The sequence below is a fragment of the Macaca nemestrina genome, chromosome 6, assembly GCF_043159975.1.
Source record: "Macaca nemestrina isolate mMacNem1 chromosome 6, mMacNem.hap1, whole genome shotgun sequence".
Taxonomy (NCBI): Eukaryota; Metazoa; Chordata; class Mammalia; order Primates; family Cercopithecidae; genus Macaca; species Macaca nemestrina.
The window spans coordinates 120,241,694-120,269,318 of NC_092130.1; the positions used below are offsets into that span (position 1 = coordinate 120,241,694).

The 27,625-nt window shown below is 38.2% G+C and overlaps 2 protein-coding genes and 1 long non-coding RNA gene across 5 annotated transcripts in view; 2 read left to right on the forward strand and 1 right to left on the reverse strand.

Moving 5' to 3' along the window:
* Window positions 1-5,035, forward strand: part of LOC139363880 (uncharacterized) — a 55,115-nt gene extending 50,080 nt beyond the window's left edge. Inside the window, exon 3 of the long non-coding RNA XR_011625024.1 lies at window positions 4,967-5,035. This is a non-coding gene — a long non-coding RNA (uncharacterized lncRNA). The remainder of the gene's footprint in view (window positions 1-4,966) is intronic.
* MTREX (Mtr4 exosome RNA helicase) overlaps window positions 1-5,560 on the reverse strand; it is a 126,627-nt gene extending 121,067 nt beyond the window's left edge. The window contains exon 1 of the mRNA XM_011771936.3: window positions 5,275-5,560. Coding sequence (XP_011770238.1) covers window positions 5,275-5,408 — 134 coding nt within the window. The 5' untranslated portion in view covers window positions 5,409-5,560. The remainder of the gene's footprint in view (window positions 1-5,274) is intronic.
* A 154-nt stretch (window positions 5,561-5,714) lies between these two features.
* LOC105499391 (DExH-box helicase 29) overlaps window positions 5,715-27,625 on the forward strand; it is a 54,192-nt gene continuing 32,281 nt past the window's right edge. The window contains exons 1-8 of one of the 3 annotated variants that reach the window (XR_003013654.2): window positions 5,715-6,037; window positions 14,143-14,216; window positions 15,426-15,539; window positions 16,475-16,604; window positions 17,595-17,740; window positions 18,989-19,117; window positions 23,113-23,239; window positions 24,033-24,191. Coding sequence is in view for 2 of the 3 variants with exons in the window: in XM_011771937.3 (XP_011770239.2) it covers window positions 5,857-6,037; window positions 14,143-14,216; window positions 15,426-15,539; window positions 16,475-16,604; window positions 17,595-17,740; window positions 18,989-19,117; window positions 23,113-23,239; window positions 24,033-24,191 (1,060 nt within the window). In the remaining variant the exon portion in view is untranslated. Of the gene's footprint in view, window positions 6,038-14,142; window positions 14,217-15,425; window positions 15,540-16,474; window positions 16,605-17,594; window positions 17,741-18,967; window positions 19,118-23,112; window positions 23,240-24,032; window positions 24,192-27,625 lie in introns of those variants that run through there. The other 2 variants (XM_011771937.3, XM_011771938.3) reach the window with 2 other exon arrangements.

Genomic DNA, 27,625 nt, shown 5'->3' on the forward strand with positions numbered 1-27,625 from the left:
AGTGCAGTGTCAAGATCACAGCTCCCTGCAGCCCCAACCTCCCAGGGCTAAAGCGATCCTCCCACCTCAGCCTCCTGACTAGGAGGGACTACAGATGCACGCCACAAGACCCAGCTAATTTTTTTTTTTTTTTTTATAGAGACAGGGTTTTACCATGTTGCCCAAGCTCTTCCTGAACTCCCAGGCTCAGGCGATTCACCGGCCTCAGCCTCAGAAAGTGCTGGGATTACAGGCATGAGCCATGTGCCTGGCCTAGGAATGAGGATTTTTAACAGAAACCAGAAATGATACATTTATAAAATTCCAAAAAGTTAAATAAAAACCCTGTGATATTAATTGTATTGGAAATGTCAGTATGAATTCTATTTTTTTATAACAAAGATTCCCTAGTTCTTTGTACTGTAAAAACCTAAAAGCAATGAAATCCAGTAGCATTGTGTACCCTAAGCACAAAATAACACTTCTCATTACAAGAAACTAGAGACTCCTTAGAGATATGGCTGATTCCAAGTTTGGCACTGAAAGTGTAGTGTGAGTCCAGAAAATCCAGAAAGCACATAAGCTATCAAAGACTGATGATGTATTGTCAAATAGACACAAGAGCCAACCTAAAGAGTGCTCACTGATCAAAACATTGGAAATCCAAGTTTCAAAAAACGTAACGGAAACAACTCAAATGTCCAGTAACAGAGGTATAAACAAATATGGTATATGTGTAAAACAGAATAATATTCAGCAATAAAAACAAACTATTGATATACACCACATGACTGAATCTCAGAAGCACTATGTTGAGTAAAAGAAGCCATGTAAAAGGAATACGTAATGTATTTAAATAAAATTCTAGAAAATATAAGTTCTAGATAGGTGGCGATAGGGATGTATTAAAAAGGGGCACAAAAAAACTCCTGAGGGTGATGGAAATGTTTATCTTGATTGTGGTGGTTTACTGCACTTCAACTATACCCCAATAAGATTAAAAAAAAAAAAAAGAAGAAGAAGAAATAAGTGCAAAGGAGTAAATATATAAAAATCCACTCATTCACCAAGAAACTAAACATAATCATACACCCATGTTGGTCACCACTGAAACTTCCTTAGGGCACAACTTATTTCCTTAAAAATTGTTAAACGATCAAGCATTTATCCTGCCTTTTATGAACTGTATTTCAAGGTAAACAAACAGCTGATGAGACAATGCCTTTTTTAATAGGTGAATTCCAGGCAATAAATGAAGAGAGAAATGATAAAAACAGAAAATCGCCACTGTGCAAGTACTAGTGAAGTAATGAACCTAGGCAATTATCACTAGGTGCTAAAGCCATCATGTGAAAGGTGAATGAGGGATCAGGTGATACTATTTTCACCAACTTGTCAATCTTAGAACAGTAGACTATTCAGACATTATGATGTAATGAAATAGGAAATAAATTGAACCTGAATCTACTCAAGCCACTAGATCAGAGCAGTCTAGTATATATACATACATATACAAGCTACAAGCTGCATATGTAATTTAAAATTTTCTAATAACCACATCTAAAAAGGTAAAAAGAAACTATTGAAATAAATTTTAATATCTTTCATTGAACCCAATATATGCAAAATATTATCATTTCAATTACAACTAAATTAAAATTAAGGAGATATTTTACAATTTTCATATCAACTTTTCCAATTCTGGTGTGCATTTTACACTCCCTGGACATCTCAATTCTGACAAGTCATATTTGAAGTGCTCAACAGCTATGTGAGGATAGTGGCTATTACGTCACAAAATGCAGCTCTAGGGATGAGGACAGTTTACAGAAAATACTTGAGGATACAGGAGCAAGTTAAATGACAGTTTAAGAAAACAAATCCAGGATGTGGGAAACTCCACAGGATAGATTACCTGGTTTCTCCCCTCACTCATCCCTCCAAAATAGAAATCAATAGCAGAAGGAAAAAAGAGGCAGGCTGTTGTAGCATAAAATACTTCAGGGCTATAACAATAAAAACAGTGTAGGGTTTTGTCTGAATCCTGATTCAAATATCAGTAATCAAAAAAACACCCAGGAGACAACTGGGGACATCTCACTGCAGATTCAGTATTCAATGATATTAAGGAATTATTGTTAGTTTTGTTGGATGACATAAATACTGAAATATTTAGGGAGAAAAAAACAACTTGCATTTGATTAAAAAAAAGATGTAGGAATAGACTGACCATGACTTGATATTGGTGAAGCTGAGTTATGGGTACATGAAGCTCTTCATACTATTTTATATACAATATACATAGTTTTATAATTCTCATAAAGTTATTTTTAAAAGTACTCACTGGCTGTGCACAGTGGCTCACACTTGTAATCCCAACACTTTGAGAGGCCAAGGTGGGAGCACTGCTTGAGGCCAGGAGTTTGAAACCAGCCTGGGCAACACAGTGAGACACCCGTCTCTACAAAACATTTTAAAAATTAGCAGGACATAGTGGTGTGCACCTGTACTCCTGGCTATTCAAGAGGCTGAGTGGGGAGGAATGCTTGAGGCCAAGAGTTCTAGATTACTGTAAGCTGCTAAGCACCAGTGCACTCCAGCCTGGATGAGAAAATGAGACCCCCATCTCTAAAAGATAAAGAAATAATTTTTTAAAAAAGCATCCACTTGGTCTAGAATACTAAACACAGGGCAATTTCCTCTGAAGTTCCATGATTTGCCCTCCTATGTTACACAGATCACATGAGAATCACACTATGCATGTTAGTATGGTCACTGCAATCAAGCAAATAGGATTTTTTCTTTTCCTTTTTTGAGATGGAGTCTCGCTCTGTTGCCCAGGTTGGAGTGCAGTGGCACAATCTTGGCTCACTGCAACCTTCACTTCCCAGGTTCAAGCGATTCTCCTGCCTCAGCCTCCTGAGTAGCTGGGATTACAGGCGCCTGCCACCAGGCCTGGCTAAATTTTGTATTTTTAGTAGAGGCAGGGTTTCGCCATTTTGGCCAAGCTGGTCTCGAACTCCTGACCTCAGGTGATCTGCCCACCTCGGCCTCCCAAAGTGGGTAGAGGCATGAGCCACCGTGCCCGGCCAGGATTTTTTTTCTCACAAATACCTAGAATACCTTGCTACAAGTGTTAGTAGTAAACAAAACCCTTTAAGCTACCAATGTTCTTCTGTTGTTTTCTTATTTCCCTTCTCTAATATTCATTTCCTAATGCAATTAAATGTAAATTAGATTTTTATTTCCTCTTTTCATTTTGGAAGGTTGTTAAACAGCTTACCCCAACTACGATGCAAATCAAACTCATTTTACCCTAGCAAATTTGAGGTAAAGTATATACTAACATGGTAAATTACATATGTATTGTCTTCATAACATCATAGTTGCCCATTCAAACACTCTAGCAACTATTACTTCCTGTCTCGAAAAAATTAAAAATAATTGGTCTTCCTTTCTTATTTTCTCTGAAAAGCCTCCCCAAACTCTCCCAATCCAACTTAATGCGAGTAGACTATTTTTCCACTTTGTTCCACTCACTTATGTGACATTTCACACTCCTGATAGAATTTTCTGTTATGCCTCTAATCTCTCATTTAGGCTATGTACCCTCTCCAGACGTTCTGTGTTGTGTCACTTACTTTCCCACAGGGATCTCCGCCTCAAGGAGATCAATTCAAATGATATTCAAATATATACCTCCAGTCCTGGTCACTCTCCAAAACTCTATTAAAACTACCCAGTGGACATTTTCCTATGGATATACTAGCATCCCTTCACACTGTCTTAAGCTAAATTAATTTTATCGCTATATCAAAACTTCTGAACGTCCCCCTTTTTTTCACCCTGCAATGCAAATTAAACATCTTTTGACTTCCTTTCCCTTGTTCTCCTTAATTAACGAAGGTCTGTCCATCTTTTCCTTAACATGTTCGTACCTTTTCATTCCTCCGACACTGCCCGAGCTGAGGTTCTTTTCTTTACAACCAGATAACTAACATAATTTCCTAATTTATTTTCTTATTATGAGGGTCCATTTTCTTTCTCTATACTATTATAGTACTCTGCCAACCACTGCCAAATTAATTTTCCTAAACTATCATTCTACTTATCCAATCACCTTGTTCAACAGGGTTTTAAAAATGAAATCAAGACTCCTCTGCTTGATATTCAAGGCCCCTCATGATCTCAAACCAATGTATATTTCCAGTCTTAACTCTTGTAGTCCCTAAGTTTAACAGTTCCTCTTGCCCAATTTGTGCTCCTAACAACAAAGAAACAAACTTGGCACCATTAACAATACAACTTCCTCAACTCAGAATATCCTCTTGTATGTAAGACTTCCTGAAAATCACAAATAGGTATCTCCCTTTCTTGTACTTTTATAACACTTAATTGTATATACCATTCATTTTAAGTTCATCACCTCACCTACACTGTAACTCTTTTATGTGTACCTATTCTCTTTCCCTCCACCGAAAATTCCTTGAGAGCAAAATCATGTCTAATTTAATTTCAAGCATCTATTGGGTATCTGGCCCCACTATGCCAAGAGTATATTTTGTTGATTGATAATTAATCACCTTACTTTGTTTAAGTAATAGCTTTTCCTTGTTCTACTATAAAGAGATCTGTACACTTTCTGGTGGCTGTATGCACCAGTCTAAACATATGGGTAGGGTCCAGTAATTTTTAAATTTTTTCTCGATAAACTCACGGTAGCTAACATTCATTAGTGATAGCTAGCTGACCATGGTTAGGCACTTTACATGTATATCTCACTGAATCCTCACATCACCACCAGTGGTAGGCACTATTATCTTCATTTTACGGAAGAGAAAACTAGTACATTTTGGAGATTAAATGTCTCTCCCGTCTCATGTTATCATCTGCCTTTTCCCCTCCAAATCAGTTCATATCATTTTTTTCTTAACTTTTTCACCCTTTACTCAATCATTCGTTTTGTTTATTAACGACTATGTGCCAGGTGTTGTGCTGGTGCTGTGGCTACAGAACCCAGGAGACAACCGCGAAGACGGGGATAGAAACAGTAACATCGACGTAAGGGAAGTGAAGCAGAAGCTCACGCTGCCTGCAGACACCACAAAACGCCAACACCCCGCTTCCCCGAAACAACATTCTTCCACCCTCTCCAACTTTTTTCTGGAACCCCTTAACTTCCCAACGCCCCTGAATGTACACTTCACTTTCTCGTGCTCCTTCCTAAGAGAGTAGTGTTTTCTTCCCCAGTACCGAGAAAAAAAATAAAAGCAACAACTAGAACTTCTTCCTTACCCTGCCTTGTCTGCAGACCCTGGAGGCCCCTTCCATTTCCCCTTGTCCTTTTCCTTGTCTTTTTTGGTTCCCGCCTCATTGGTCGAGTCGCTCTCGAACACGCTGAACAGCTCATCTCCGAATGCGTCCGCCATCTTTCGGAGCTTTGAGAGCGAATCTCCCTCCTACCCACGATGCCCCGCGACCGAAGACGGTGACGACTCGTGAAGGTTCAACAGTGGCCCGCAGGAGACAAAAGTAGTGGAGTCGCACGACCAACAAAAATGTTCTCGGGACGCCTTTCCCCGCCCCCCCCCCCCCCCGCCGCTTTCCCTTCCTTTCGGACCAGAAGTGGATACGCTGCTCAGTGGCTAAAGAGTGAGAGTGGCTCGCGGAGCCTGGCGTGTGGCAGGCAGCTGGCGACTCGAGGAGGCGGAGCCTGCTGAATTCGACCAATTGCGAGGCAGCGGTCGCCCCGGCCCGAGAAGCCCGGATCGAAGCTCAGGGTGGCGGCCCCGGAGCCGGGGAATGTGAAGAGCTCTTGGCTGTGTAGTAGTAGCGCCCGGGCCTGGGCCGCGAAGGATCTTCTGCCGCAGCTGCAACATGGGCGGAAAGAACAAGAAACACAAGGCTCCAGCGGCCGCGGTGGTCCGAGCCGCCGTGTCTGCTTCCAGAGCCAAATCTGCAGAGGCTGGAATTGCCGGGGAGGCCCAAAGCAAAAAGCCGGTGTCGAGGCCGGCCCCCGCTGCCGCTGCCAGCGCCAGGGAGCCCCGTATCAAGCAAGGTACGAGGGGTCCCCCAGCCCCTGGCTGTCTGCCCTGAGACCCTGCTGGTTGTCCTGAGGAAAGGACCTTAGAACCCGGGAGGAGCTTCGGGCCCAACATTTCTGTCTCCCAACACTCGGGCTGCTAGCTCCCCATGGGGTAGCCTTGTCTTAGATTAAAAGTCGAAGCTCTTTGGGCCTCCAAAATTCTGACAGTAACCCTGTTGCAGCCTGGCATCTCCCTTTTAATTCACACTTTTTCCCCTTCTAAAAACAAAATAATTGCATTAGCTTCTGTTTCAGCAGGGATCCATCCTGAGTACCATCTCAGCTAGCTACACTAATGCAAAGACGAGTACTGAGTGGAGTTCCTGACCTTCTGGTGCCAGCCAGCCCCATTTTCTGTCTGTTCTTCATATCATTTTCAGCAGCAATCTAGTGTCTCTATGCGTTCTGGAAAAATCAGTACTTAATAAAAATTACAGGACATACACACTGGTTACACATTGGTTACGTGTAACCTATTGTAAAATTGTCCGCGCTTGTTTCTGCCGCCATGTATTTTTGCTTACTGAACAAATTGATTTGACAACTCAACTTGTAGATGGCCGATTCCTGCTGCAGATGAGCAGGCCACTATTACGGTTGAGCTCAAAAGTTGAACAATTACATGCTGATGTGTTCTTCTGGGGTTGTTTGCTTGTACTTATTGGAATATTCAAGAAATATTTGCTGAGCATTTATGTGTATATACGCAAATATTGAGTATGTATCTGATAAGATATGAGGAATGTGATGAGCAAAATAGAGACATCACCTCATGGAGCTTGCCAGTCTAATGTCAGAGATAGGCATTAACTGACAGATAACGCACACAGACATATTTATAGCCTTATAATAGATAAGTGCCACAAAGAAAAGCCTGGGAAGACAGTTTAACAGGGTAATCTAATTTTTCTGGGGATGAGCAGGTATCATGGATAGTGTCTGGAAATGTAACTGTTAAGCTGAGATCAGGAGGATGAAAAGGAGTTAACTCTGTGAAGCATGGCGAAATTAGTATTCCAGGCGGGGATAGTGAACATCATGTGTAAAACTTTTGAGTCAGGAAAGAGCTTAGGGCTCTTGAGGAATTCATAGAACATAAAGCATTGCCAAAGGAGGAAAAGAGATGAGACTGAAAAAGTAGGCAGGTACCAGACCTTTACCTAGAACTGGTGGAAACAGTTATTTGCCTTGCAATTTATTGTAGTGTTTTAGCTACAGAGTTAGTATGCTTGTAATTACAAATACATAGAATTTCTCCCTGACAACTGTGGCAGTTTTACTGTATGGATCAGCCTCTTTTTTACTTTTCCTTTGTCTTTTACTGACATTCCTGTGAATTATTTGAACTGATAGTCATTTGTTGTATTCTTTGGCTTCCCTTTCCTCCAGCCCCAAAATGTGACCCTTTCTCAAGGTGTCAATCCTTGACAGTATAGTTCACTCCTGAAGTCCTTCTAGGAGTGTTCATCTATTTCCATTACTTCTATCTTTTCCTTTATAGATGGCCTGTCTTTCAAGCTCAAGTCGGCAATTTATACATTTTCCTAGATCCTCTGACCCTATTTTTTGCAAGCATCTCAAATTTAACAGGGCTAGTACTAAACTACTCTTCTTTCCCCAAACTAACTTTTCCTTCGACTTCCTTGTTTCTGTTTTTCCATATTTCGCTTTGCATTTGTGTAGTTCACACCCTAGTCTAGGTACCTGTGAATTCCTGGAGTACCAACAAAGTCTTTTAATAGGTCTCCATAGCTGTGCTCATTTTGCTTCCTCCAGTTGGTCTTGCATATCAACATCAGACTGGTCTTTCAGAAATGCTGCTTTGGTCGTGTAACACTTCTTGTTTTCTTCCATGGCATCCTCACTGACTTTGCAATGAAGTCCAAATCATTTAGCTAGCTTCTAAAACCCTCTTTCTAGCCTTTTAATATTTCCTCTATTCAACCATAGCAAATCTGGTGTGTTTTCATTTCTCCAAATGGAGCTCTTGGCTTTCTTCTTCATATTTATTCTTGCCATGTTTTTCTTCATAGTGTGCAATCTGTCCCTAACATCGTCTACCAAAACCTTAAAATATCCATTTCAGAAATGACAACTCCCTTTTGAATTCTTCCTGCTATTCACAACTGACGTATCATAGTTGTTTAAATCATTATTTTTGATAGTTAGGTCTTGCCTTATGATATGTAAAGAATTGTACATTTTATATATCCTACAAAATTACAGGAGGTAGGAACTGTTTTATGGATATGTGTTAACATTTCCCCAGTATCTACTCCAGTGCTGTGCATATCGTCATGAAGAAAATTTCTTGGATAACTGGTAAGGAAAGTTCAAAGGAATTATTAAGACCAAGAAATCAAGAGAAAAAAACTAGAGGTTATCTACTAAATTTGCACATAACTTTTGGGTTTATTTTGGGGTGCTTTTAATATATAGTATAACATATAATAAATCTATTTTGGAGAAAAAAAGTGGAAAAATGCTCAACTCTGTGTAGTTCCTAATGTAGATGTAATGGTTCTACTCTACTTCCATCCCTCCTTATCTTTCCAGTTTGAAGGATTGTACACAGCACAGCTGGTCAAAATTGTCCTCTATCGTAGAGGTACATAATTACCAAATGGCTTGCACAATTTGGGGTATTCTTACCACTCTTTTTTTTTTTCATTTCATTTGTTCATCAAAGAATTTTTGAAGAGGCCAAATAGGGAGGAGGGTAGGGAGAGGTTCAGTATTAAATAGGATGGTCACGGAAGGAAGGCATCATACAACAAGGTGACATTTGAGGAAAGGAGGCAGGTAAAGTAGTTACACAGATGACTGGGTAAAGAGCCTTCTGGGGAGAGGGAACAGAAGGGCCTTGAGATGCAAGCCTAGAGTGTTACAGGAATGGCAAGACCTTTCCCCATCTTTCTTTTACTGTCCTCCCCTTTGCCTTTTCTTTTCTTTCTTCTTTCCATTCCTGTGCTTTCGCTTTAGAAGTGCCACTTCATTAGCCTAATTATAATTAAGCTGCTTTATCATGTTATAACTGAGACCAAAATAAGAGGTTCAGTAATTTTTCTCTTCCAACCAAGAGGCTTGTGTTTCTGAAAATTCTTGAACCTAGTTGAGGCTTAAAATTTTAAGAGGGGAATAAGAATGAGGAATGGATGTCACAAATTTATAAAAGCCATTATAATTTTTTTTTTTTAGGGTCACCAAAATAGGAAAAGTGCTATGAGGAACAGAAAATGGTGACTTGGTAAAGATTAAATGGAGAACAGAGGGTCTATTTTGGTTTGGAATAGGAATAGCTTCCCTTAGAAAGCATTTAAACTGAGATGGTCTGCAGAGTATTTGTGGCAGAGGGAGAAACAAGCCTAAAGACCCTAAGGTGGAAACAAGTTTGACATGTTGTAAGAAGATAGTGCTGTGTGGCTGGAGTGAAGGAAAAAAGAGTTAAAATGTGGCTGGAAGTCTGGGAAGGAGCCAGAGCAAGTGCAATGGGAAGTGGGGGCCGGTGTTGGTATTAAGTAAAGGAGAAACTTTAGCTGGTTTACATTTCAAAATGATTAGTCAGGCAGCCCTGGCGGTATGTACTTCCTCATAGGCCTTAATTGCTCAGACTACATCAGTTCACCCTCATCTATTCTCTTGGCACTCATTTGAGTAATTAGTTGCTTACTAATTATATTACTGTTCCAGATTATAAGCCCCATGAGGACAGGGACTGGATCTGTTTACCACCAGAGTCCCTGTTTTGGTCCCTTGCTTGATTAACCATTCTGCAGATGTACACACTGTTGATCAGAAGGGAATCAGAGTGCTAACAACTCAAAGTGAATGTCTTAGTCATAGTAGGTCATTAGCATTGTTTTTTCCTTTAAAATACAGTATAAAAAGAATATGTAGCAAAAGAAAAGAATATTGGGCAATAAGAAACTGATTCTAGTTGATTTTTTTTTTTAATTAGCTGAGTCATTTTGAGGAAATCAGTTTGTCTATGCTTCAACTTTAATGTAATAAATATTTTTGAGAGCCAGCTATATATGTTGCATCGTCCCATGACCTTTCATTTATAAATTTGGAATTCATAATACTTTGCCTTGGAGATACTGCATACTAACATCCTTACTTCCAGTCAGATTTCCAGTAACTTCCACCATCTTTAATACAAGATCAAAAATTGTAAAAGTCTCCAGGCAATAAGGAAAGTAGCTGTCATAAATCTTATGCACTTTACTTGGCAAAAGTGAATGTGGCCCAGTGAATGTTCCTTGATTTCTCTGATGATTTTTCAGAAATTCAGCTCTTTTATTTACCCTCTGGAAGTTTGCAGTATAAGCCCATTTCAAGGAAGTGATACAGTTGAAACTCTTAGGTGAATTGTTTGGAGGAGACAAATGAGAATTTACTTTAATCTTTTCAACTGGGTAAATTAAAAACCAACCAGTTTGTTTTTTTGTTTTTGTTTTTGTTTTTGAGATAGGGTCACTCTGTCGTCCAGTGGGTCACTACAACCTCTGCCTCCCAGGCTCAAGCAATCCTCCCATCTCAGCCTCCCAAGTAGCTGGGATTACAGGCACAAGCCACCACACCTAGCTAATTTTTTTGTATTTTTTGTGGAGATGGGGTTTCACCATGTTGCCCAGGCTGGCATTTTTAAAGGAATTTACAGTCTTATTCTTGTCAGTAACACATCAACTTTGAACTGTTTCTCCGTGTAATCTTCGTAACGGACTGCTCATCTATCTGTAACTTTCTAAAAGGGTTATAACTGGGGTCTCTTGATGCATTTGGGGACCTCTAAAACTGCATGGTAAATTTGTTCACAAGCTTACTATAATTGATAAGATCCCCTAGGAATAGTTAAAGACTACTAAATATATACTCTCCTTTATGACCGTTGGCATGAATTTATGAGAGAGATTGCTAGAATTAAGGTAAAGTTTGAGACTAGAAGATAAGGAAACTAACAATACTATACCAGAGTTGTTATTATCTTTTTACATATGCCATGTAGCTTTGGGTACCTCCGACATAACTATAGCACAGCACTAATTCAGAGAACCACAAATGTTTCTCTCAGACTGCCCACATGTACAAGTTAATTTCAAGTAGTTATTCTCAAAAACTTTTATTCTTTTAAAATATCTAATTATATTAGCTACCATCTTAAAACGAAGAACTTAATGTAACCCAGCAGAGAGTAAAGTCTTTGACTTTAAAATCATAAGAACATTTAATGTTTAAATGTCTCAAAGTAGAAAAAATACTTTTTTTATTTTAAGGTGTATAAAAACCATGCAAGTAGATTTATGATTCTGGAATCATTATATTTTTATTTATTTATTTATTTTTTGAAATGGAGTTTCATTCTTGTTGCCCAGGCTGGAGTGCAATGGCGCAATCTCGGCTCACTGCCACCTCCACCTTCTAAGTTCAAGCGATTCTCCTGCCTCAGCCTCCCGAGTAGCTGGGATTAGAGGCATGCGCCACCACGCCGGGCTGATTTTGTATTTTTAGTAGAGATGGGGTTTCTCCATGTTGGTCAGGCTGGTCTCGAACTCCCGATCTCAGGTGATCCACCCACCTTGGCCTCCCAAAGTGTTGGGATTATAGGCGTGAGCCACCACACCTGGCCTGGGATCATCCTTATACAGCAGTGGTTCTCCAAGTGTGCTCAGTAGGTCCTAAGGAACCTGAGACTTGTTTGCCAAGGGCTCCATGAAGTGAAAACTATTTTCATAATAATTCTGAGGTGTTATTTGCCATTTTTCATGCTCATTTTCTCATGATGATGCAGTGAGGTTGTCCAGTGGCTACATGTTGTGTAATGTTACAGCAGATTGAATGCAGAAGCCAGATGTTATGAACTGAATGTCTGTGTCCTCCAGAAATTCGTGTGTTTTTCAACATACCCACAGTGTGGCTATAATTGGAGATAAGGACTGTAAGGAAGTACTAAGGTTAAATGAGATCATAGGGATGGGGCCCTGATCCAACAGGATTAGTGTCCTTATGAGATACCTAAAAGAGCTCAGTTTCTCTGAGTAAGCACAGAGAAAAAAAGCCATCTGAACATATAGCAAGATGGTGGCCACCTACATACATGCCAAGAGAAGAGGCCTCGGAATGAAACCTACCTTGCTGATACCTTAATCTTGGACTTCCCAACCTCCAAAACTATGAGAAATAAATTTCTGATGGTAAAGCCATCCAGCAGTCTGTAGTATTTTGTTGTGGCACTCTGAGCAGACTAAGATACCAGGTATTAAAGAGATTTGCAAAAATGGAAATTTTTTTTTGTCTTGAAAAATATAGTCATTTCATCAAAAGCATCATTTATATTTACGTAACGGGTTTATTTTTATTAATATTATTGTTTTGTTGAGGTTCTTTTGTTTGTTTCTTTGAGACAGAGTCTCCCTCTGTCGCCCAGGCTGGAGTGCAGTGGTGCAGTCTCAGCTCACTGCAACCTCCGCTTCCTGGGTTAAAGCAGTTCTCCTGCCTCAGCTTCCCAAGTAACTGGGATTACAGGCATGCATCACCAGGCCCAGCTAATTTTTGTATTTTTAGTAGAGATGGGGTTTTGCCATGTTGGCCAGGCTGGTCTCAAACTCCTGACCCCATGTGATCTGCCTGCCTCAGCCTCCCGAAGTGCTGGGATTACAGGCATGAGCCACCACACCTGGCCTATTATTATTATTATTAGAGACAGGGTCTCACTCTGTCGCCCAGGCTGGAGTGCAGTGTTGCAGTCACAGCTTACTGCAGCCACTACTGTAGCCTTGAACTCCTGAGTTCAAGCAGTTTTCCTGCCTCAGCCTCTGGGACTTCAGACATGCTACCACGGCTGGATAACTTTTGTAGAGGCGAAGTCTCACTATGTTGCCCAGACTGGTCTCAAACTCCTGGGCTCAAGGGATACTCCCACCTCAGCCTCCCAAAGTGCTGGGATTACAGGCAAGAACCACTGCACCTGGCCAGATTTATTATTTTCAGTGAATGAATGAATATTTTAAAATTTCCCTTTTAATTTATAATATGCTAAGTATCAACAGACATAACCCACATAAAAACTATTTGGATCCTCAGTAATTTTTAAGAGAGTAAGGGGTCATGAGACCAAAAGTTTGAAAATAATGTGTATTGCTTCCTGGTTACTCATTGTTAGAGGATTGAGACTAGACAGCATTTCTGTTCACTGGAACAGACTTGGCAACTGTAGTGGGTTGAGTGAGTAGTGTCCCCCCAAATATTCATGTCCACCTGGAACCTCGGAATGTGACCTTGTTTGGAAATAAGCTCTACATATCTATGGAGCTTGAGATGAAATTATACTAGATTTAGGATGATCCCTAAATCCAATGATGAGTGTCAAGAGAAAGGAGAGGGAAATTTGGACCCAGAGACAGGGAAGAAGGCCGTGTGAAGGAGGAGGCAGAGACTGGTGTTATGCTGCCACCAGAAGCTGGAAGAGGGAAGGAAGGATTCTTACCTAGAGCCTTCAGAGAGAGTATGGTCTTGCTCACACCATGATTTTGGACTTCTGGCTTCCAGAATTGTGAGAGAATAAATTTCTGTTGTATTTAGCCATCAAGTTTGTGGTAATTTGTTATGGCAGCCCTAGGAAACTATAGCAACCCTGGACTTCAAGGAGATAAGATGATAGAAACTCCCACCTCCCTTTTCACTTAGCATACCACCTTCAAGAAAGAGTGCTTTTTCTTTAAAATTGTCCATCTACTCTGCCAACCATCATATCTTCTGAGAAGTTTTGCCTCAGCTAAGTGCTAGGAGAAAAGCATCAGACTAAAAGATCGGAGGATAAAGATAGATTTAACCTAAAAGATATGTAGGCATTTGCATTTTATGAGAAACTGATTAACATGGAGGAATGCTAATTGGCAAAATGTTTAAAATTTAGAGAGGATATTGCTAGCTACTAGATTGAGTTATTTGGTGAAGTATTGGGGGGGAAAAGCTGAAATCAAATATTTAATATTTAGCATTCTTTAGAGGAAAATTAAAATAATGTAATAGATATTAATCATTAAATTGCCTTGTCTATTTGTTTGTGTTATTTACAGGTCCAAAAATTTATAGTTTTAATTCTGCAAATGATTCTAGTGGTCCTGCAAATCTGGATAAATCTGTTTTGAAAGTAAGTAACCAAGGTTTTGAGTCATTTCCAGAAATGTTCCCCCCTTTTTTCCCCAAAAAAAGATGTATCCTTAAATGTAAGAAAATGATGGAGTGTTTTAAATTTTTGTAAATAGTACTCTAAGAGCTAATCTCTACTAAAAAGAAGTAAATCATACACATATGTTGAGAGACTGTAAGAAATGAAGGAAGGTCTGGTTAAGATCTAAACTTCTAAGCATGGCATATACATTTTTTCAGGTCTGTCTTAGAATACCTTTTCATCCTCCTCTCTACTACTCTGATCTTTATTTAATATTTTAGTTCATGGGACATCTCATGAATATCTCTTTTGTTCTTCTAAATCTGTGATTTTACAACTTCAAGCTTTTACCCATGTACTCTCTGCCTAGAGTGCCCTTATTTCCCGTTTTTATTTGTCAACCTCTGTGACCTCTATGAAGTCCTTTATAGCTCATCAAGTTGATTTTCTTGGTGATTCTGCTATTACTTGATATATCATTTTTGAGAATTGGCATGCTGGGTTATAATTTGTCTCTTTATATATATTTTTTGGGCTAGACTGCGAATTTCTGAATTATATTTTTGGGCTATTTATAGTAGGCATTTAGTTAAAAAAGTAATAAATGGAAGATATTTTTGTAAGTAGATGCTTGTGTACTTTTAGGTCAAAAATAACAAAAGAACAGAAAATAAAATGCCTAGTAGGAAAAAGTAGGAATCAAAGTCTAGAAGCCAAAAGAATTTGTGTAGCTTCTTATTATATATTTAGTTTTCAGTTTTACTTGTTATACCTCTTTTTAGTGTAGCATTCATTCTTTTAGGTTGTGTGCTTGCGCTGGTTTACATTAAGGCAGATTTCTGGGCTCCCTACAAGAATTCTGATTCAGTATGTTTGGGATAGAGCCTAGGAATCTCTCTTTGAGACAACAACCCAAGGGTAGTCCAAGGACAATGTCTTGTGACATTGCCCTTGAGAGGCTTTTCCTTGCCATGTGTTATCTTGTTGCTTTTTTCATGCCACATTTTTTCTTAAAGAAATGATAGGAATGTGGTCAAATGGGTGGTAGTCCAAAAAATGATAATTACTGTATCTGATTTTAGCTGAAATTTTGGGGTTGGTTGGCAGGAATATAGAAAACTGTATGATAAGCTTTTAATTTTTTAATAATTTAGCTTCTAAATGATATGACCTTTTTGGCCTTAACAGGTGGTAATTAATAACAAACTAGAGCAAAGAATTATTGGAGTGATCAATGAGCATAAAAAGCAAAATAATGACAAAGGAATGATTTCTGGAAGACTTACTGCCAAAAAATTGCAGGTATTTTGCAAACTTTTTTAACTTCCTTAGTTTTAGTGAAGCATTTTTAGACAGCTCCTCATGTGAGATAAAAAATGGCTTTACAACTTCCATTGAGATTTTATGTAGATCATGTCCATCTCTTAGAGAAGGAATTGTGCACACATTAAATCAAGGAGGTGCAAGTGCACACATTAAAATGGTGATAGGAAAATTAAGGTATATCCCCAGAATTATACTATTTAGCACCTACTATGTTAGATTCTGTGCTGGGCACTTTGTTTACATTTTCTCTGACACAACAGTCCTATGAGGTAGATGTATTTGGTTCCATTTTTTCAAGTGAAAGAATTGAGGCTTGCAAAGATGACATAAATGATACTGTAAGGTTACTAGTAAACAGGGTCTGGATTTGAACCCAGCTCTGCCTAACCATAATGATTATGCTTTAGAAAGTATGTTAAAATGCTTTATCTTTATGTATAAAGATATTCACTGAACCACAGCTTGTAATAAACAAAAAAAAATATCCTAAGTGTTCAGCCATAGAAAAATATAAAATTAAATTAGGATATGTCCACCCAGTGGAATGTTATGTAACTATTCAAAGCGATGATGCAGAGTTTCTACTAACTTTGGAAGGTGCTTATGTTATATTATAATGTTAAGTGAAATCTATTTTTACAAAATCATGGAAAAATGACTAAAAGAAATATACTACATTTAGTATCTTTGGACAGTGAAAATATGAATAATTTCTCGTGGTTCTCTTTTTTAAAGATCTCTGGTTTCCAAATTCTTAATTCAATAAACACATTTCATTTTTAACTGAGAAAAAAAAGATTGTTTTGAAATTATAATTTGTGTCAAAGTTTCTGGTTTAAAATGAATGGAATAGTTAGTAATATAGGAAGGGAACTGACAAATGTGACTTTTTTTATATTTGCTTGTCATAGGATTTATACATGGCTTTACAAGCATTTTCATTTAAGACAAAGGACATTGAAGATGCCATGACCAATACACTCTTATGTGGAGGTGACCTTCATTCTGCCTTGGATTGGCTCTGTTTAAACCTTTCAGATGGTAAACAGTATCATTAAATTCTTTCAGTTTCTAAAACCTTTTGAAGTCGTTTTGGTATTTGTATCAACCTTTTGGCTCATACTCATATTTTTTCACTGTCATAATTATTTACTTTTAAAGTGTTCTTTCTTCTGTTCTTTTCAGGATATTTTCCTTAGAGATTGTGACCTATGCAAGAAAATACTATGTTTTGTGTTCAGTTGTTGATTGATATTTTGCTATGTCCTTAATACAAGGTTTGCGTGTCTCCTGGTTTTTGGTTTAGAAATTAGGACTGTCGGCCCGACACAGTGGCTTAAGCCTGTAATCCCAGCACTTTGGGAGGCCGAGGCAGGTGGATCACCTGAGGTCGGGAGTTCGAGACCAGCCTGACCAACATGGAGAAACCCCGTCTCTACTAAAAATACAAAATTAGCTGAGCGTGGTGGCACATGCCTATAATCCCAGCTACTAGGGAGGCTGAGGCAGGAGAATTGCTTGAACCTGGGAGGTGGAGGTTGCAGTGAGCTGAGATCGTGCCATTGCACTCCAGCCTGGGTAACAAGAGTGAAACTCTGTCTCAAAAAAAAAAAAGAAATTAGGACTGTCCTTGGATATATAGTATTTTATTAAGCAGAGGATCATGATTGTAATCTTTGGCAACAATTTGGAGTGCAAATGGCTTGTGGTGACTAAGGATGCTACCACATGCTATGGCAGACAGCCAAAGAGTGGGAAGGATTAAGATCTTATGACAATTTAGGAGCCTAACTTTGAGGGTGAAATAATGACCAAATAGAAGAGGGTTAGCTATCATCTGATGAATATGTTCACTTCTAGTTTGACAAATAAAACCAGGTTCATCTTAGGATTTCTGTTCTTAGGAGATGAGGGAATAGAAGAAAATTAGGTGCTCTGAGTCTAGACAAGGTTTACAAATGCTTAACAAATATTTGTGTTTTATGTATCATATGCCTGTTTATTTTCAGCGTCGTTTCTTTTATTTTTAAGATGCACTTCCTGAAGGATTCAGTCAGGAATTTGAAGAGCAACAACCTAAAAGTAGGCCTAAATTTCAGTCTCCTGAAATACAAGCCACTATTTCACCTCCATTGCAACCTAAAACCAAAAAACATGAAGAAGACCCTAAGATTAAGGTAATTTAAGAATTAAGCATTTAAAGTTGTGTAAAATCAGAATGGAGCACATGTAACTGTTCAAAGAGTATAAATATTAGGTTTCTGTAACATTTTTACTTCTTACAAATAACTAATTGGTTTGCCAGACTTTTCTATCACTGTCTTAGTTATCATTATATAACAAACCACCCCAAAATGTAGTGGCTTAAACCAACTATTGTTTCTCATGATTCTGCAGTCTGTGCTGGGCTCAACAAGGTGGTTCTTCTGTTCCAGGAAGAATCTTCCAGGGCTGGGACATCCAAAGTGACTTCTTCACTCCCATGACTAAGCTGGAGGCTAGCCAGGCATCCCTCTGTCTGCGTGTTTTTTCTACATGACTAGCTTGGGTTTCCTCACATATAGTGAGTGGTCTTAGGGTGGCTGGACTTCTTTTTTTTTTTTTTTTTTTTTTTTTTTTTTTGAGACGGAGTCTCGCTGTGTCGCCCAGGCTGGAGTGCAGTGGCCGGATCTCAGCTCACTGCAAGCTCCGCCCCCCGAGTTCACGCCATTCTCCTTTCTCAGCCTCCCGAGTAGCTGGGACTACAGGCGCCCGCCACCTTGCCCGGCTAGTTTTTTGTATTTTTTAGTAGAGGCGGGGTTTCACCGTGTTAGCCAGGATGGTCTCGATCTCCTGACCTCATGATCCGCCCGTCTCGGCCTCCCAAAGTGCTGGGATTACAGGCTTGAGCCACCACGCCCGGCCTGGCTGGACTTCTTATGGCATCTGGCTTCCAAGAATATTTTAAGACAATAAGCCAAAATGTACAAATTCTTATTAAGCTCCTGCTTTATCATTCTTGCTAATGTCCCATTGACTGAAGCAAGTCACATGACCAAGCCCAGAGTCTGTGGAAGAAAATCACAGATGAATGTGAATAATGGGACTGTAATTCATTAAGGCATTACACTTAAATACTCTGCATATTGTAAAATGTCTATGGAAAAAATAATCCTCATAAAACCAGTGTTTTTAAGGAATAACAGTAGTTTTTAACAGTTCTCATTTCATTCTTTTTTACCACTTTATATAAATATATTCTTTGGATTTTGCAATTGTAAATTTCTTAATGTTGAGGTCAATTTGTCCTTCACTGAGCAATAAAGAATAACAGCTTATATATGTCTGCTGTTTTTGAGTGTGAGGAAATTGTAAAAGCAGTGACAAGATAGTTTTGACACCTTTTTCTAACTTTGGTTTTTCAGATATTTGTTTTCTCTTTCTAGCCAAAAAAGGAAGAAAAAAATACGGAAGTAAATATGAAAGAGTGGATTTTACGATATGCTGAACAACAAAATGAAGAAGAAAAGAATGAGAATTCTAAAAGTTTAGAAGAGGAGGAAAAATTTGACCCTGTGAGTAGAAATTTGTATTAGGCTTCTAACTGGATGTTCCTAAGTAAGATATATTTACTTTTCTGAGCCTTAGTTTGCTCATTTGTAAATTGGAAATGTACCTCTAAAGGGCTGATGTGAAGATTAAATAAAATAACACTTAGGTAAAAACTTAGCAGAAAGTTAACTGCTCAAAAGATGTTAATTACATTTCTCATGTTTAAAGAGATAATCATCAAATATTTTAAAATGATTTTTATGAGTAAGGAGCATGCTAAATTCTTTAGGTAATATTAAAAAGGCACATTCCTTTACAGAAGTTCATGGTTGAGAGAGAATAACATAGACATCATATGGTAAGATAGAAATATAAGGCAGAAAATATACTAAGTCAAAAAAGCAAGGTATGGGAAATACTGTAATATATATATCTGACAAAGGACTTCTATACATAATTATATAAAGAAGCTTTAAAAATAGACACCTCCCAAAAGTAGATTAAATTAGAGAAATGAAAATGAAAACTTAAATGAGATACCACTATATATCCATCAGAATGGCTAAAACTAAAAAGATCAGTAATACTAAATGTTAGGAGGAATGTAGAGCAACTGGAATACTCATATTGCTAATGGGAATGTAAAGCTAATGGAAATGTAAAATGGTACAGCCACTTAGAAAAACTCATCCTTTCTCATAAAGTTAAACAAATACTTGTCATGTGACCCAACAATTTTATTTCCAGGTATTAAGAAAAATTAAAGGCCGGGCGCGGTGGCTCAAGCCTGTAATCCCAGCACTTTGGGAGGCCGAGACAGGCGGATCACGAGGTCAGGAGATCGAGACCAGCCTGGCTAACACGGTGAAACCCCGTCTCTACCAAAAAAATACAAAAAAAACTAGCCGGGTGAGGTGGCGGGCGCCTGTAGTCCCAGCTACTTGGGAGGCTGAGGCAGGAGAATGGCGTAGACCCGGGAGGCGGAGCTTGCAGTGAGCTGAGATATGGCCACTGCACTCCAGCCTGGGCGACAGAGCAAGACTCCGTCTCAAAAAAAAAAAAAAAAAAAATTAAAACATTTCTTCAGAGACTTGTACACAAATGTTCATAGCAGCTTTATTTGTATTAGGCAAACACTGCAAACAGCCCATATGTCTGTCAACAGGCAAATGGTAGATGTTGCAGAACAGCATGTGTAATCTGATGAATTCGTTTGTGTAAAAGAGAAAATACATATAGCTACGTATTTGCTTTTTTACATAAGCAAAGAAAACATCTGGGAAGAGACACAAGAAGCTGTTACTGGTGATTAGGACCAGGGTGGTATAGTGGGATGGAGAATTCTTCTTTATATTCTTCTGTATATCTAAGTTTTTTAAAACCTTGTTCCTGTATTAAACTAATATAAGTGAAATATTTAGGGAAGTATAAGTCTACTTTGAGATTTGGAGAAAGAAGAGGTCTCTTCTGACTGGAGCATTAAGTCAAGACTTCAAAGAGATGGGACCTAAAGGATGCGCAGAGTTCAGACAGGCAAAGAAAGATGGGAAGATGGCCCACATGTGTGAAATACTGTGAACAAGGGTACAGATGTGGAATTGTACAAGGAGCCTTTCAGTAATAAAAAATGGACGAGCATATGTAGAGATAAGATGTACAGATGAGTACTGGTAGATAGGAGTAAACAGGTGAGTTCACCTGAGACTGGAAGATTTCGATGTCCAGAAGGTGATTTTGACACTTTTCCTTGAAAGTAAAGAGCCACTACAGATTTAGGGGCAGGTGACTGACAAGAAGAATGATATTTTAGGTCAAGCTTAGTAGTATTTGAGGTGGTTTGGAATACTGAGTGATGTTTAGGACAATTTGGAAAGTGTAGGGAGGCCATTATAGTAGCTATTGCACTTGCTCAGGTATGAGATAATAAAGGCTCATATCGGTAATTGGAAAGGAAGAGAAACATTTGTAAAGCAAGAATCAATAGAAATTGATGATTTACGGAATATAAAGGCTAAGGAAGATTTCTTCAGAGAAGATATACAAATCACCAGTAAGTATATGAAGAAATGCTCAACATTACTAATCACTAGGGAAATGCAAATCAAAACCACAGTGGCATACCACTTCACACCCGTTAGGATGTCAGCTATCAAAAAAACTGGAAATAATAAATGTTAACAGGAATGTAGCGAAATTGGAACCCTGTGTACTATTGGTGGGAATATAAAATGGTGCAGCCATTGTGGAAAATAGTTTGGTAGTTCTTCAAAAAATTAAAAATCGAATTACCATATGATCCATTAATTCCATTTCTGGGTATGTACTCAAAAGAATTGAGAGCAGAGTCTTGGAGGAGATATTTGTACACTGTGTTCATAGCAGCATTATTCACAATAGCTAAAACATGGAAGCAATCCAGTATCTACCAATAAAACAAATGAATAGGTAAAATGTGGCATGCACATAAAACTGAATAGTATTGAACCTTAAAAAATAAGGAAGTTCTGGTACATGCTACAACACGGCTGGACCTTGACCAACTATATGCTAAGTGAAATATGCCAATCACAAAAAGACAGATACCATATGATTTCACTTATATAACGTCCCTAAGTCAAATTCATAGAGACAAAGTAGAATGGTGGTTGCCAGGAGCTGGTGGGGGATGGCAGAATGGGGAGTTAATGCTTAATGGGAATAGAGTTTCATGTTTGCCAGATAAAAATGTTCTGAAGATGGATGGTGGTGATGGTTGTACAACGTCATGAATGTATTTAATACCACTGAACTGTACACTTAAAAATGGTTAAGATGGCACATTTTATCGGGGAAAAATGTGCCAAAGATGGCAAGAGGTGCGTAAATGGAGGGATGGTGGTATCACTGCCAAGTACAGGAAAGATGGAAAGGATAAGTATTATATGAGTGAATTTGAGGTGGTAGCTAACCCTTCTGTCTGTTACACTGATATTTGTATTGATATTTGTCTCTACACAAAATGGTACCAAAATTCAGCTAGATATGCTTGCTTAATTGTCTCTTTTTCCTTCTTTTATCAGTTATGTTTCCTTCTCCAGTCCATAGTTTTATGCTTCTAATCTGCTGTCACTTATTAACCTAAGGGGGAGAAAAACAGTAATTTGAGTTTAACTTTAAACTTCTTAGTTTTTGCTCAGGAGTCAAGTCATGTCCTTGAGGGTTATGACATCCATTTTCCTCAAAAGCCATTTTTTTCCTGTCTTCCATAAGATAGAGATTATGTGAAGTTAACTTTCAGATGAGTATTATTATTACTGCATGAATAATCCTTTAAACACACATACTTATGAAACGATTTTTTTTTTTTTAGGGACAGAGTCTTGCTCCGTCACCCAGGCTGGAGTGCAGTGGTACTATCTCAGCTCACTGCAGCCTCTGCCTCCCAGGTTCCAGTGATTCTCTTGCCTCAGCCTTCTGGGTAGCTGGGATTATAGGCGCCCACCACCACGCCCGGCTAATTTTTGTATTTTCAGTAGAGGTGGGGTTTCACCATGTTGGCCAGGCTGGTCTCGAACTCCTGACCTCAGGTGATCCGCCCGCCTTGGCCTCCCAAAGTGCTGGGATTATAGGCGTGAGCCACACCACCTGGCTGAAACAATTTTTATAGAAATGAGCTCTACTTTTTATTCTGCACTTTGCTTTAGTTTACTAACACGTCAAGGAAGTTTCTCTATGTGGGTCACCCTCTTTCTTTTGCTAATCTTATTTTATTTTCTAATGACTAAATAGTCTTCTCTGTAGAGATGTTTCATATATGATTTCCAGTTTTTCTTTTACAGTCAGTGCCTCACCAAACATCTATGCACCTGCAAATCTGTGCATTTGTTTTATTTCTCTATGAAAAATTCCTAAAAGTAGATTTGCCAGATCAAAGGTTAAGGTAAAAATATCACAGATTTTGATACAGTAAATTGACCATAGATATACTAATCTTGCTCTTCTTTTTTTGTTCCCCCTCCTATTGTTTTATTTGGAACAGAACGAAAGGTACTTACATCTTGCAGCAAAACTGCTGGATGCAAAAGAGCAAGCAGCTACCTTTAAACTAGAAAAAAACAAGCAAGGCCAAAAAGAGGCTCAAGAAAAAATAAGGAAATTTCAAAGAGGTAAACACTTTCAAATACTTAGATGTATAAATGTAATTGTCTTCTATTTGTTGGCCTTCCTGGAATGGATGATGCTACCTTTTAATATGTCTGCCCTTTTCTAACAGTTTATACATGGGATTAGCAAACTTTTTAAATAATAAGGTAAGTAGTAAATACTGTGGACTTCATAGGCCATACAGCCTCTGTTACAACTATTCAAATTTGCTGTTACAGCACAAAAGCAGCCATAGACCATACAAAAATGAATGGCTATGTTCTAATCAGACTTTATTTATGGATACTATAAATTTCTAATCATTGTATCATGTCACCAAATGTTCTTATAACCACTTGAAAATGTAAACACCATTCTAGCTTGCAAGCCATACAAAAACAGGCAGTGGACTAGATTTGGCCTAGAAGACATTGTTTGCCAACCTATGATTTTTACACCATAAAATATCGTCGTCATTCAAGAAAGAAAGGTGAATACAATTCCATGAGTATTTGTAATGAAGATGTTTGTGTTTCCAGGCTTATTACACCTATTAAATAATTTATTTTAAAATTTTTGTATGTGTTGTGAAAATTAATAAATTGCCTCTGATTCCTGCACAGATTCCTAATAGGAATTATTAAGTAATTGGCTACAAGGAAAAAGAAGGAATGCAGTTTTTTTTAACCATTTTTAAAAATAAGGCGTGAAAACCATGTAACTCTTTGTGTATAAATACCAAAAAAGTAAACAAATGAAAGATAAATAACTATTTTTTTAAAACTGTGAAACTAAACATTATATTTTTTCTGGTAGAAATGGAAACATTAGAAGACCATCCAGTATTTAACCCAGCCATAAAGATTTCACATCAACAAAATGAAAGGAAAAAGCCTCCTATAGCCACAGACGGAGAAAGTGCATTGAATTTTAATGTATTTGAAAAATCTGCAGCTGCTAGTGAAGAAGAGAAAGGTAAAATTAAGGGAAGATGGTCAGGGTGTAATTTATAAATAATACATGTCAAGGAATATATAATGGTAAAATTTGTTACTTTGCATTCTGGCAAAGTACATAAGATTGGCAGTGAAGTTACACTTCATAAGCTGTCTTGAAAAAGTATTAACAATTATGATAACATATATGTACAGCATTTTGTCATTACAAATAAATATCTTGCCTCAGTCTCATCTCTCTCTGATTCATCTCTAGACTGCTGCCAGAGTTATCTTTCTATAATACAGATCTAAATGTGAGTTTCCTGCCACAAACCTTTAATGGCTGCGAGCCTACTGACATCAGTAACAAGTCCAAATCTCTTAGCATGGCATTCTGGATCTTTTGCATTCTGCCACAATCTACTTTTCTACCTTATTCCCTTGGCTTATTACTCCAGCCACATTACTCTTTAAAACATTGGCTGTTTTATGGTTTCATTACTTTGCTCATCTTCTTATCCCCTACTTGGCCAACCTGTTCCCAGCTCAAGGCTTAGTGCAAACAGCTCCTCTTCCCTAAGCCCTCCCTAACTCCTTCCATACCACCAGACAAGTAATCATGTACTTCTTTGTGCTCCCAAGTTAATTATTTTTTTAAAAATTGTTTTGGGTTAATTATTGATATAGCAAGTACAGTATTTATCAGTTTGTATTTTAGTTTTTAGAAGACCATTCACTATAGTATCAAATAATATTTTAGTATTAATCATAATATTATAATTTGCATTATAGTTTTTAGAAGACCAGACTGGATGGTCTTCTAAAAACTATAGAAGTTTTTTAATTATTTTTTTAAAATAATAGTATATAGCAAATAGTACAATATTATATACTATAGTTTAATAGTATACTATTTACTATTTACTATACACTATAGTTTAATATAAAACTATATTATGGTATTAGTATTTAGTTTTAATATAAAGCTAAATTATGGTATTATGATAAATACTATAAATATTATCTGATAAATACTATGCTTGGTCTTCTAAAAACTATAATGCAATGTGATAAATACTATATATTATACTATTTACCATTAGTAAACAATATAGTATACTGTAAACAATATAGTAATATATTTACTAATATTGTTACTATTAGTAAACAACATAGTATATTGTTTACATTGTATATTGTTTACTAATAGTAAATAGTATAATATATAGTATTTATCACATTGCATTATAGTTTTTAGAAGACCAAGCATAGTATTTATCAGATAATATTTATAGTATTTATCATAATACGATAATTTGCATTATAGCTTTTTGTTGTTGTATTTTGTTTTTGAGACGGAGTTTTACTCTTGTTGTCCAGGCTGGAGTGCAATGGCATTATCTTGGCTCACTGCAACTTCCACCTCCCGGGTTCAAGTGATCCTCTTGCCTCAGCCTCCTGAGTCGCTGGGATTACAGGCATGCACCATCATGCCCGGCTAATTTTTGCATTTTTAGTAGAGATGGGATTTCGCCATGTTGACCAGGCTAGCCTTGAAGTCCTGACCTCAGGTGATCCTCCCGCCTTGTCCTCCCAAAGTTCTGGGATTACAGGCGTGAGCCACCACGCCTGACCTTTTTCTTGTTTTTTTTTTTTTCTTTTTTCCAGCTCAGACTGGAGTGCAGTAGCACAATCTCGGTTCACTGCAACCTCTGCCTCCTGAATTCAAGCAATTCTCCTGCCTCAGGCTCCCCAGTAGATGGGATTACAGGCGCGTGCCACCACGCCTGGCTAATTTTTGTATTTTTAGTAGAGATAGGGTTTTGCCATGTTGGCCAGGTTGGTCTCAAACTCCTGACTTCGGGTAATCTGCCCGCCTCGGCCTCCCAAAGTGCTGGGATTACAGGTGTGAGCCACTGCGTCTGGCCACACATTATAGTTTTTAGAAGACCAGAGTGGATGGACTAACTTCTACAGTCTAAAAACTGTAGAAGTTATTTAGTTAATTGTTTAAAAAAAAAATTCTGAGTTGATTATTGATATAGCAAGTATAGTATTTATCAGATTTCATTACAGTTAGTTTAGACCCACACTGAATTGTCAGTTTTTTAAATTATTCATTCTTTCATTAGTATTTATTGTTTTCGTGGGGCATGTTTTTTGAGACAGACTCTCTGTCACCCAGGCTGGAGAACAGTGGCACGATCTTGACTTACGGCAACCTCCGCCTCCCAGGTTCAAGCGGTTCTCCTGCTTCAGCCTCCCAAGTAGCTGGGATTACAGGTGCATGCCTACATGCTTGGCTAATTTTTGTATTTTTAGTAGAGACGGGTTTTCACCATGTTGGCCAGGCTGGTCTTGAACTCCTGACCTCAGGTGATCCACCCGCCTCGGCCTCCCAGAGTGTTGGGATTACGGGCATGACCCATCACACCCGGCCTCAGTAGTATTTATTGTGTGTTCAGTAATGAGCAAAATAACCTAGTCTCTGCCTTCTTCAAGTGTACAGTAGAAAAGGTAAGCTTCAAACATATACAATACATAATTACAAATTATGATGTGTGCTATCAAAAGAAGTAGCTTCTAATAATATAGATAACAAAGGGGTCTAATTTGGATTGGGAAGACCTTGCTGTAATGACATTTACTCTGAGATTTGATAGATATTTAGGTGTTAGCCTGGTGACAAGTTGGTGGAACAATCCTTCCAAGAAGGAGAGGGTACATTAGAAATCTAAGGTAAAAAAGCAGCACTATTCAACAGAATTTTCAATGATGGAAATGTTCTGTATCTGTACTATCCAGTGTTGTAGCTGCTAGCCAAATAGGAGTATGAAGCATTTGAAATGTAACTGAGAAACTGAATAACTAATTTACATTTAACTAACCACATGTGGCTATGTCTACTGTTCTGAGACAGGCATACTTAGAGCATTGAAGAACTGACTGATGGCCATTGTGGTTATAGCATAATAAGCAAGCAAGAGGGAAGAGTGGCAACAGACAGGCAGAGAATAGTAAGGAATTTAGACTTTATCTGTAACAGGAAGCTATTGAGGATAGTGCTGGTGCTGGTGGCAGACAGCTGATAAACCTAGAAATGACATCTGATTTCTATTTTTTTAATGGTTTAACTACAGAGTAGCCTTCCAAACATTGTAATTTGTAGTATCCTTAGTTCATCACATGGATAGTATCATATTTTACAGGAATACATAAGTTCTTCAAGATAATTATTTTTAAAGAATTTTCCCAGGTTCTGTCCATTAAGAGGATTTCCTTATGTCACTTAGAGAAAATCAAGCTTCACCTATTATCTTTTTTTTTTGGAGACAGAGTATCGCTCTGTCACCCAGGCTGAAGTGCAGTGGTGCGATTTTGGCTCACTGCAAGCTCTGCCTCCCGAGTTCACGGTCATTCTCCTGCCTCAGCCTCCCGAGTAGCTGGGACTACAGGCACCTGCCACCACGC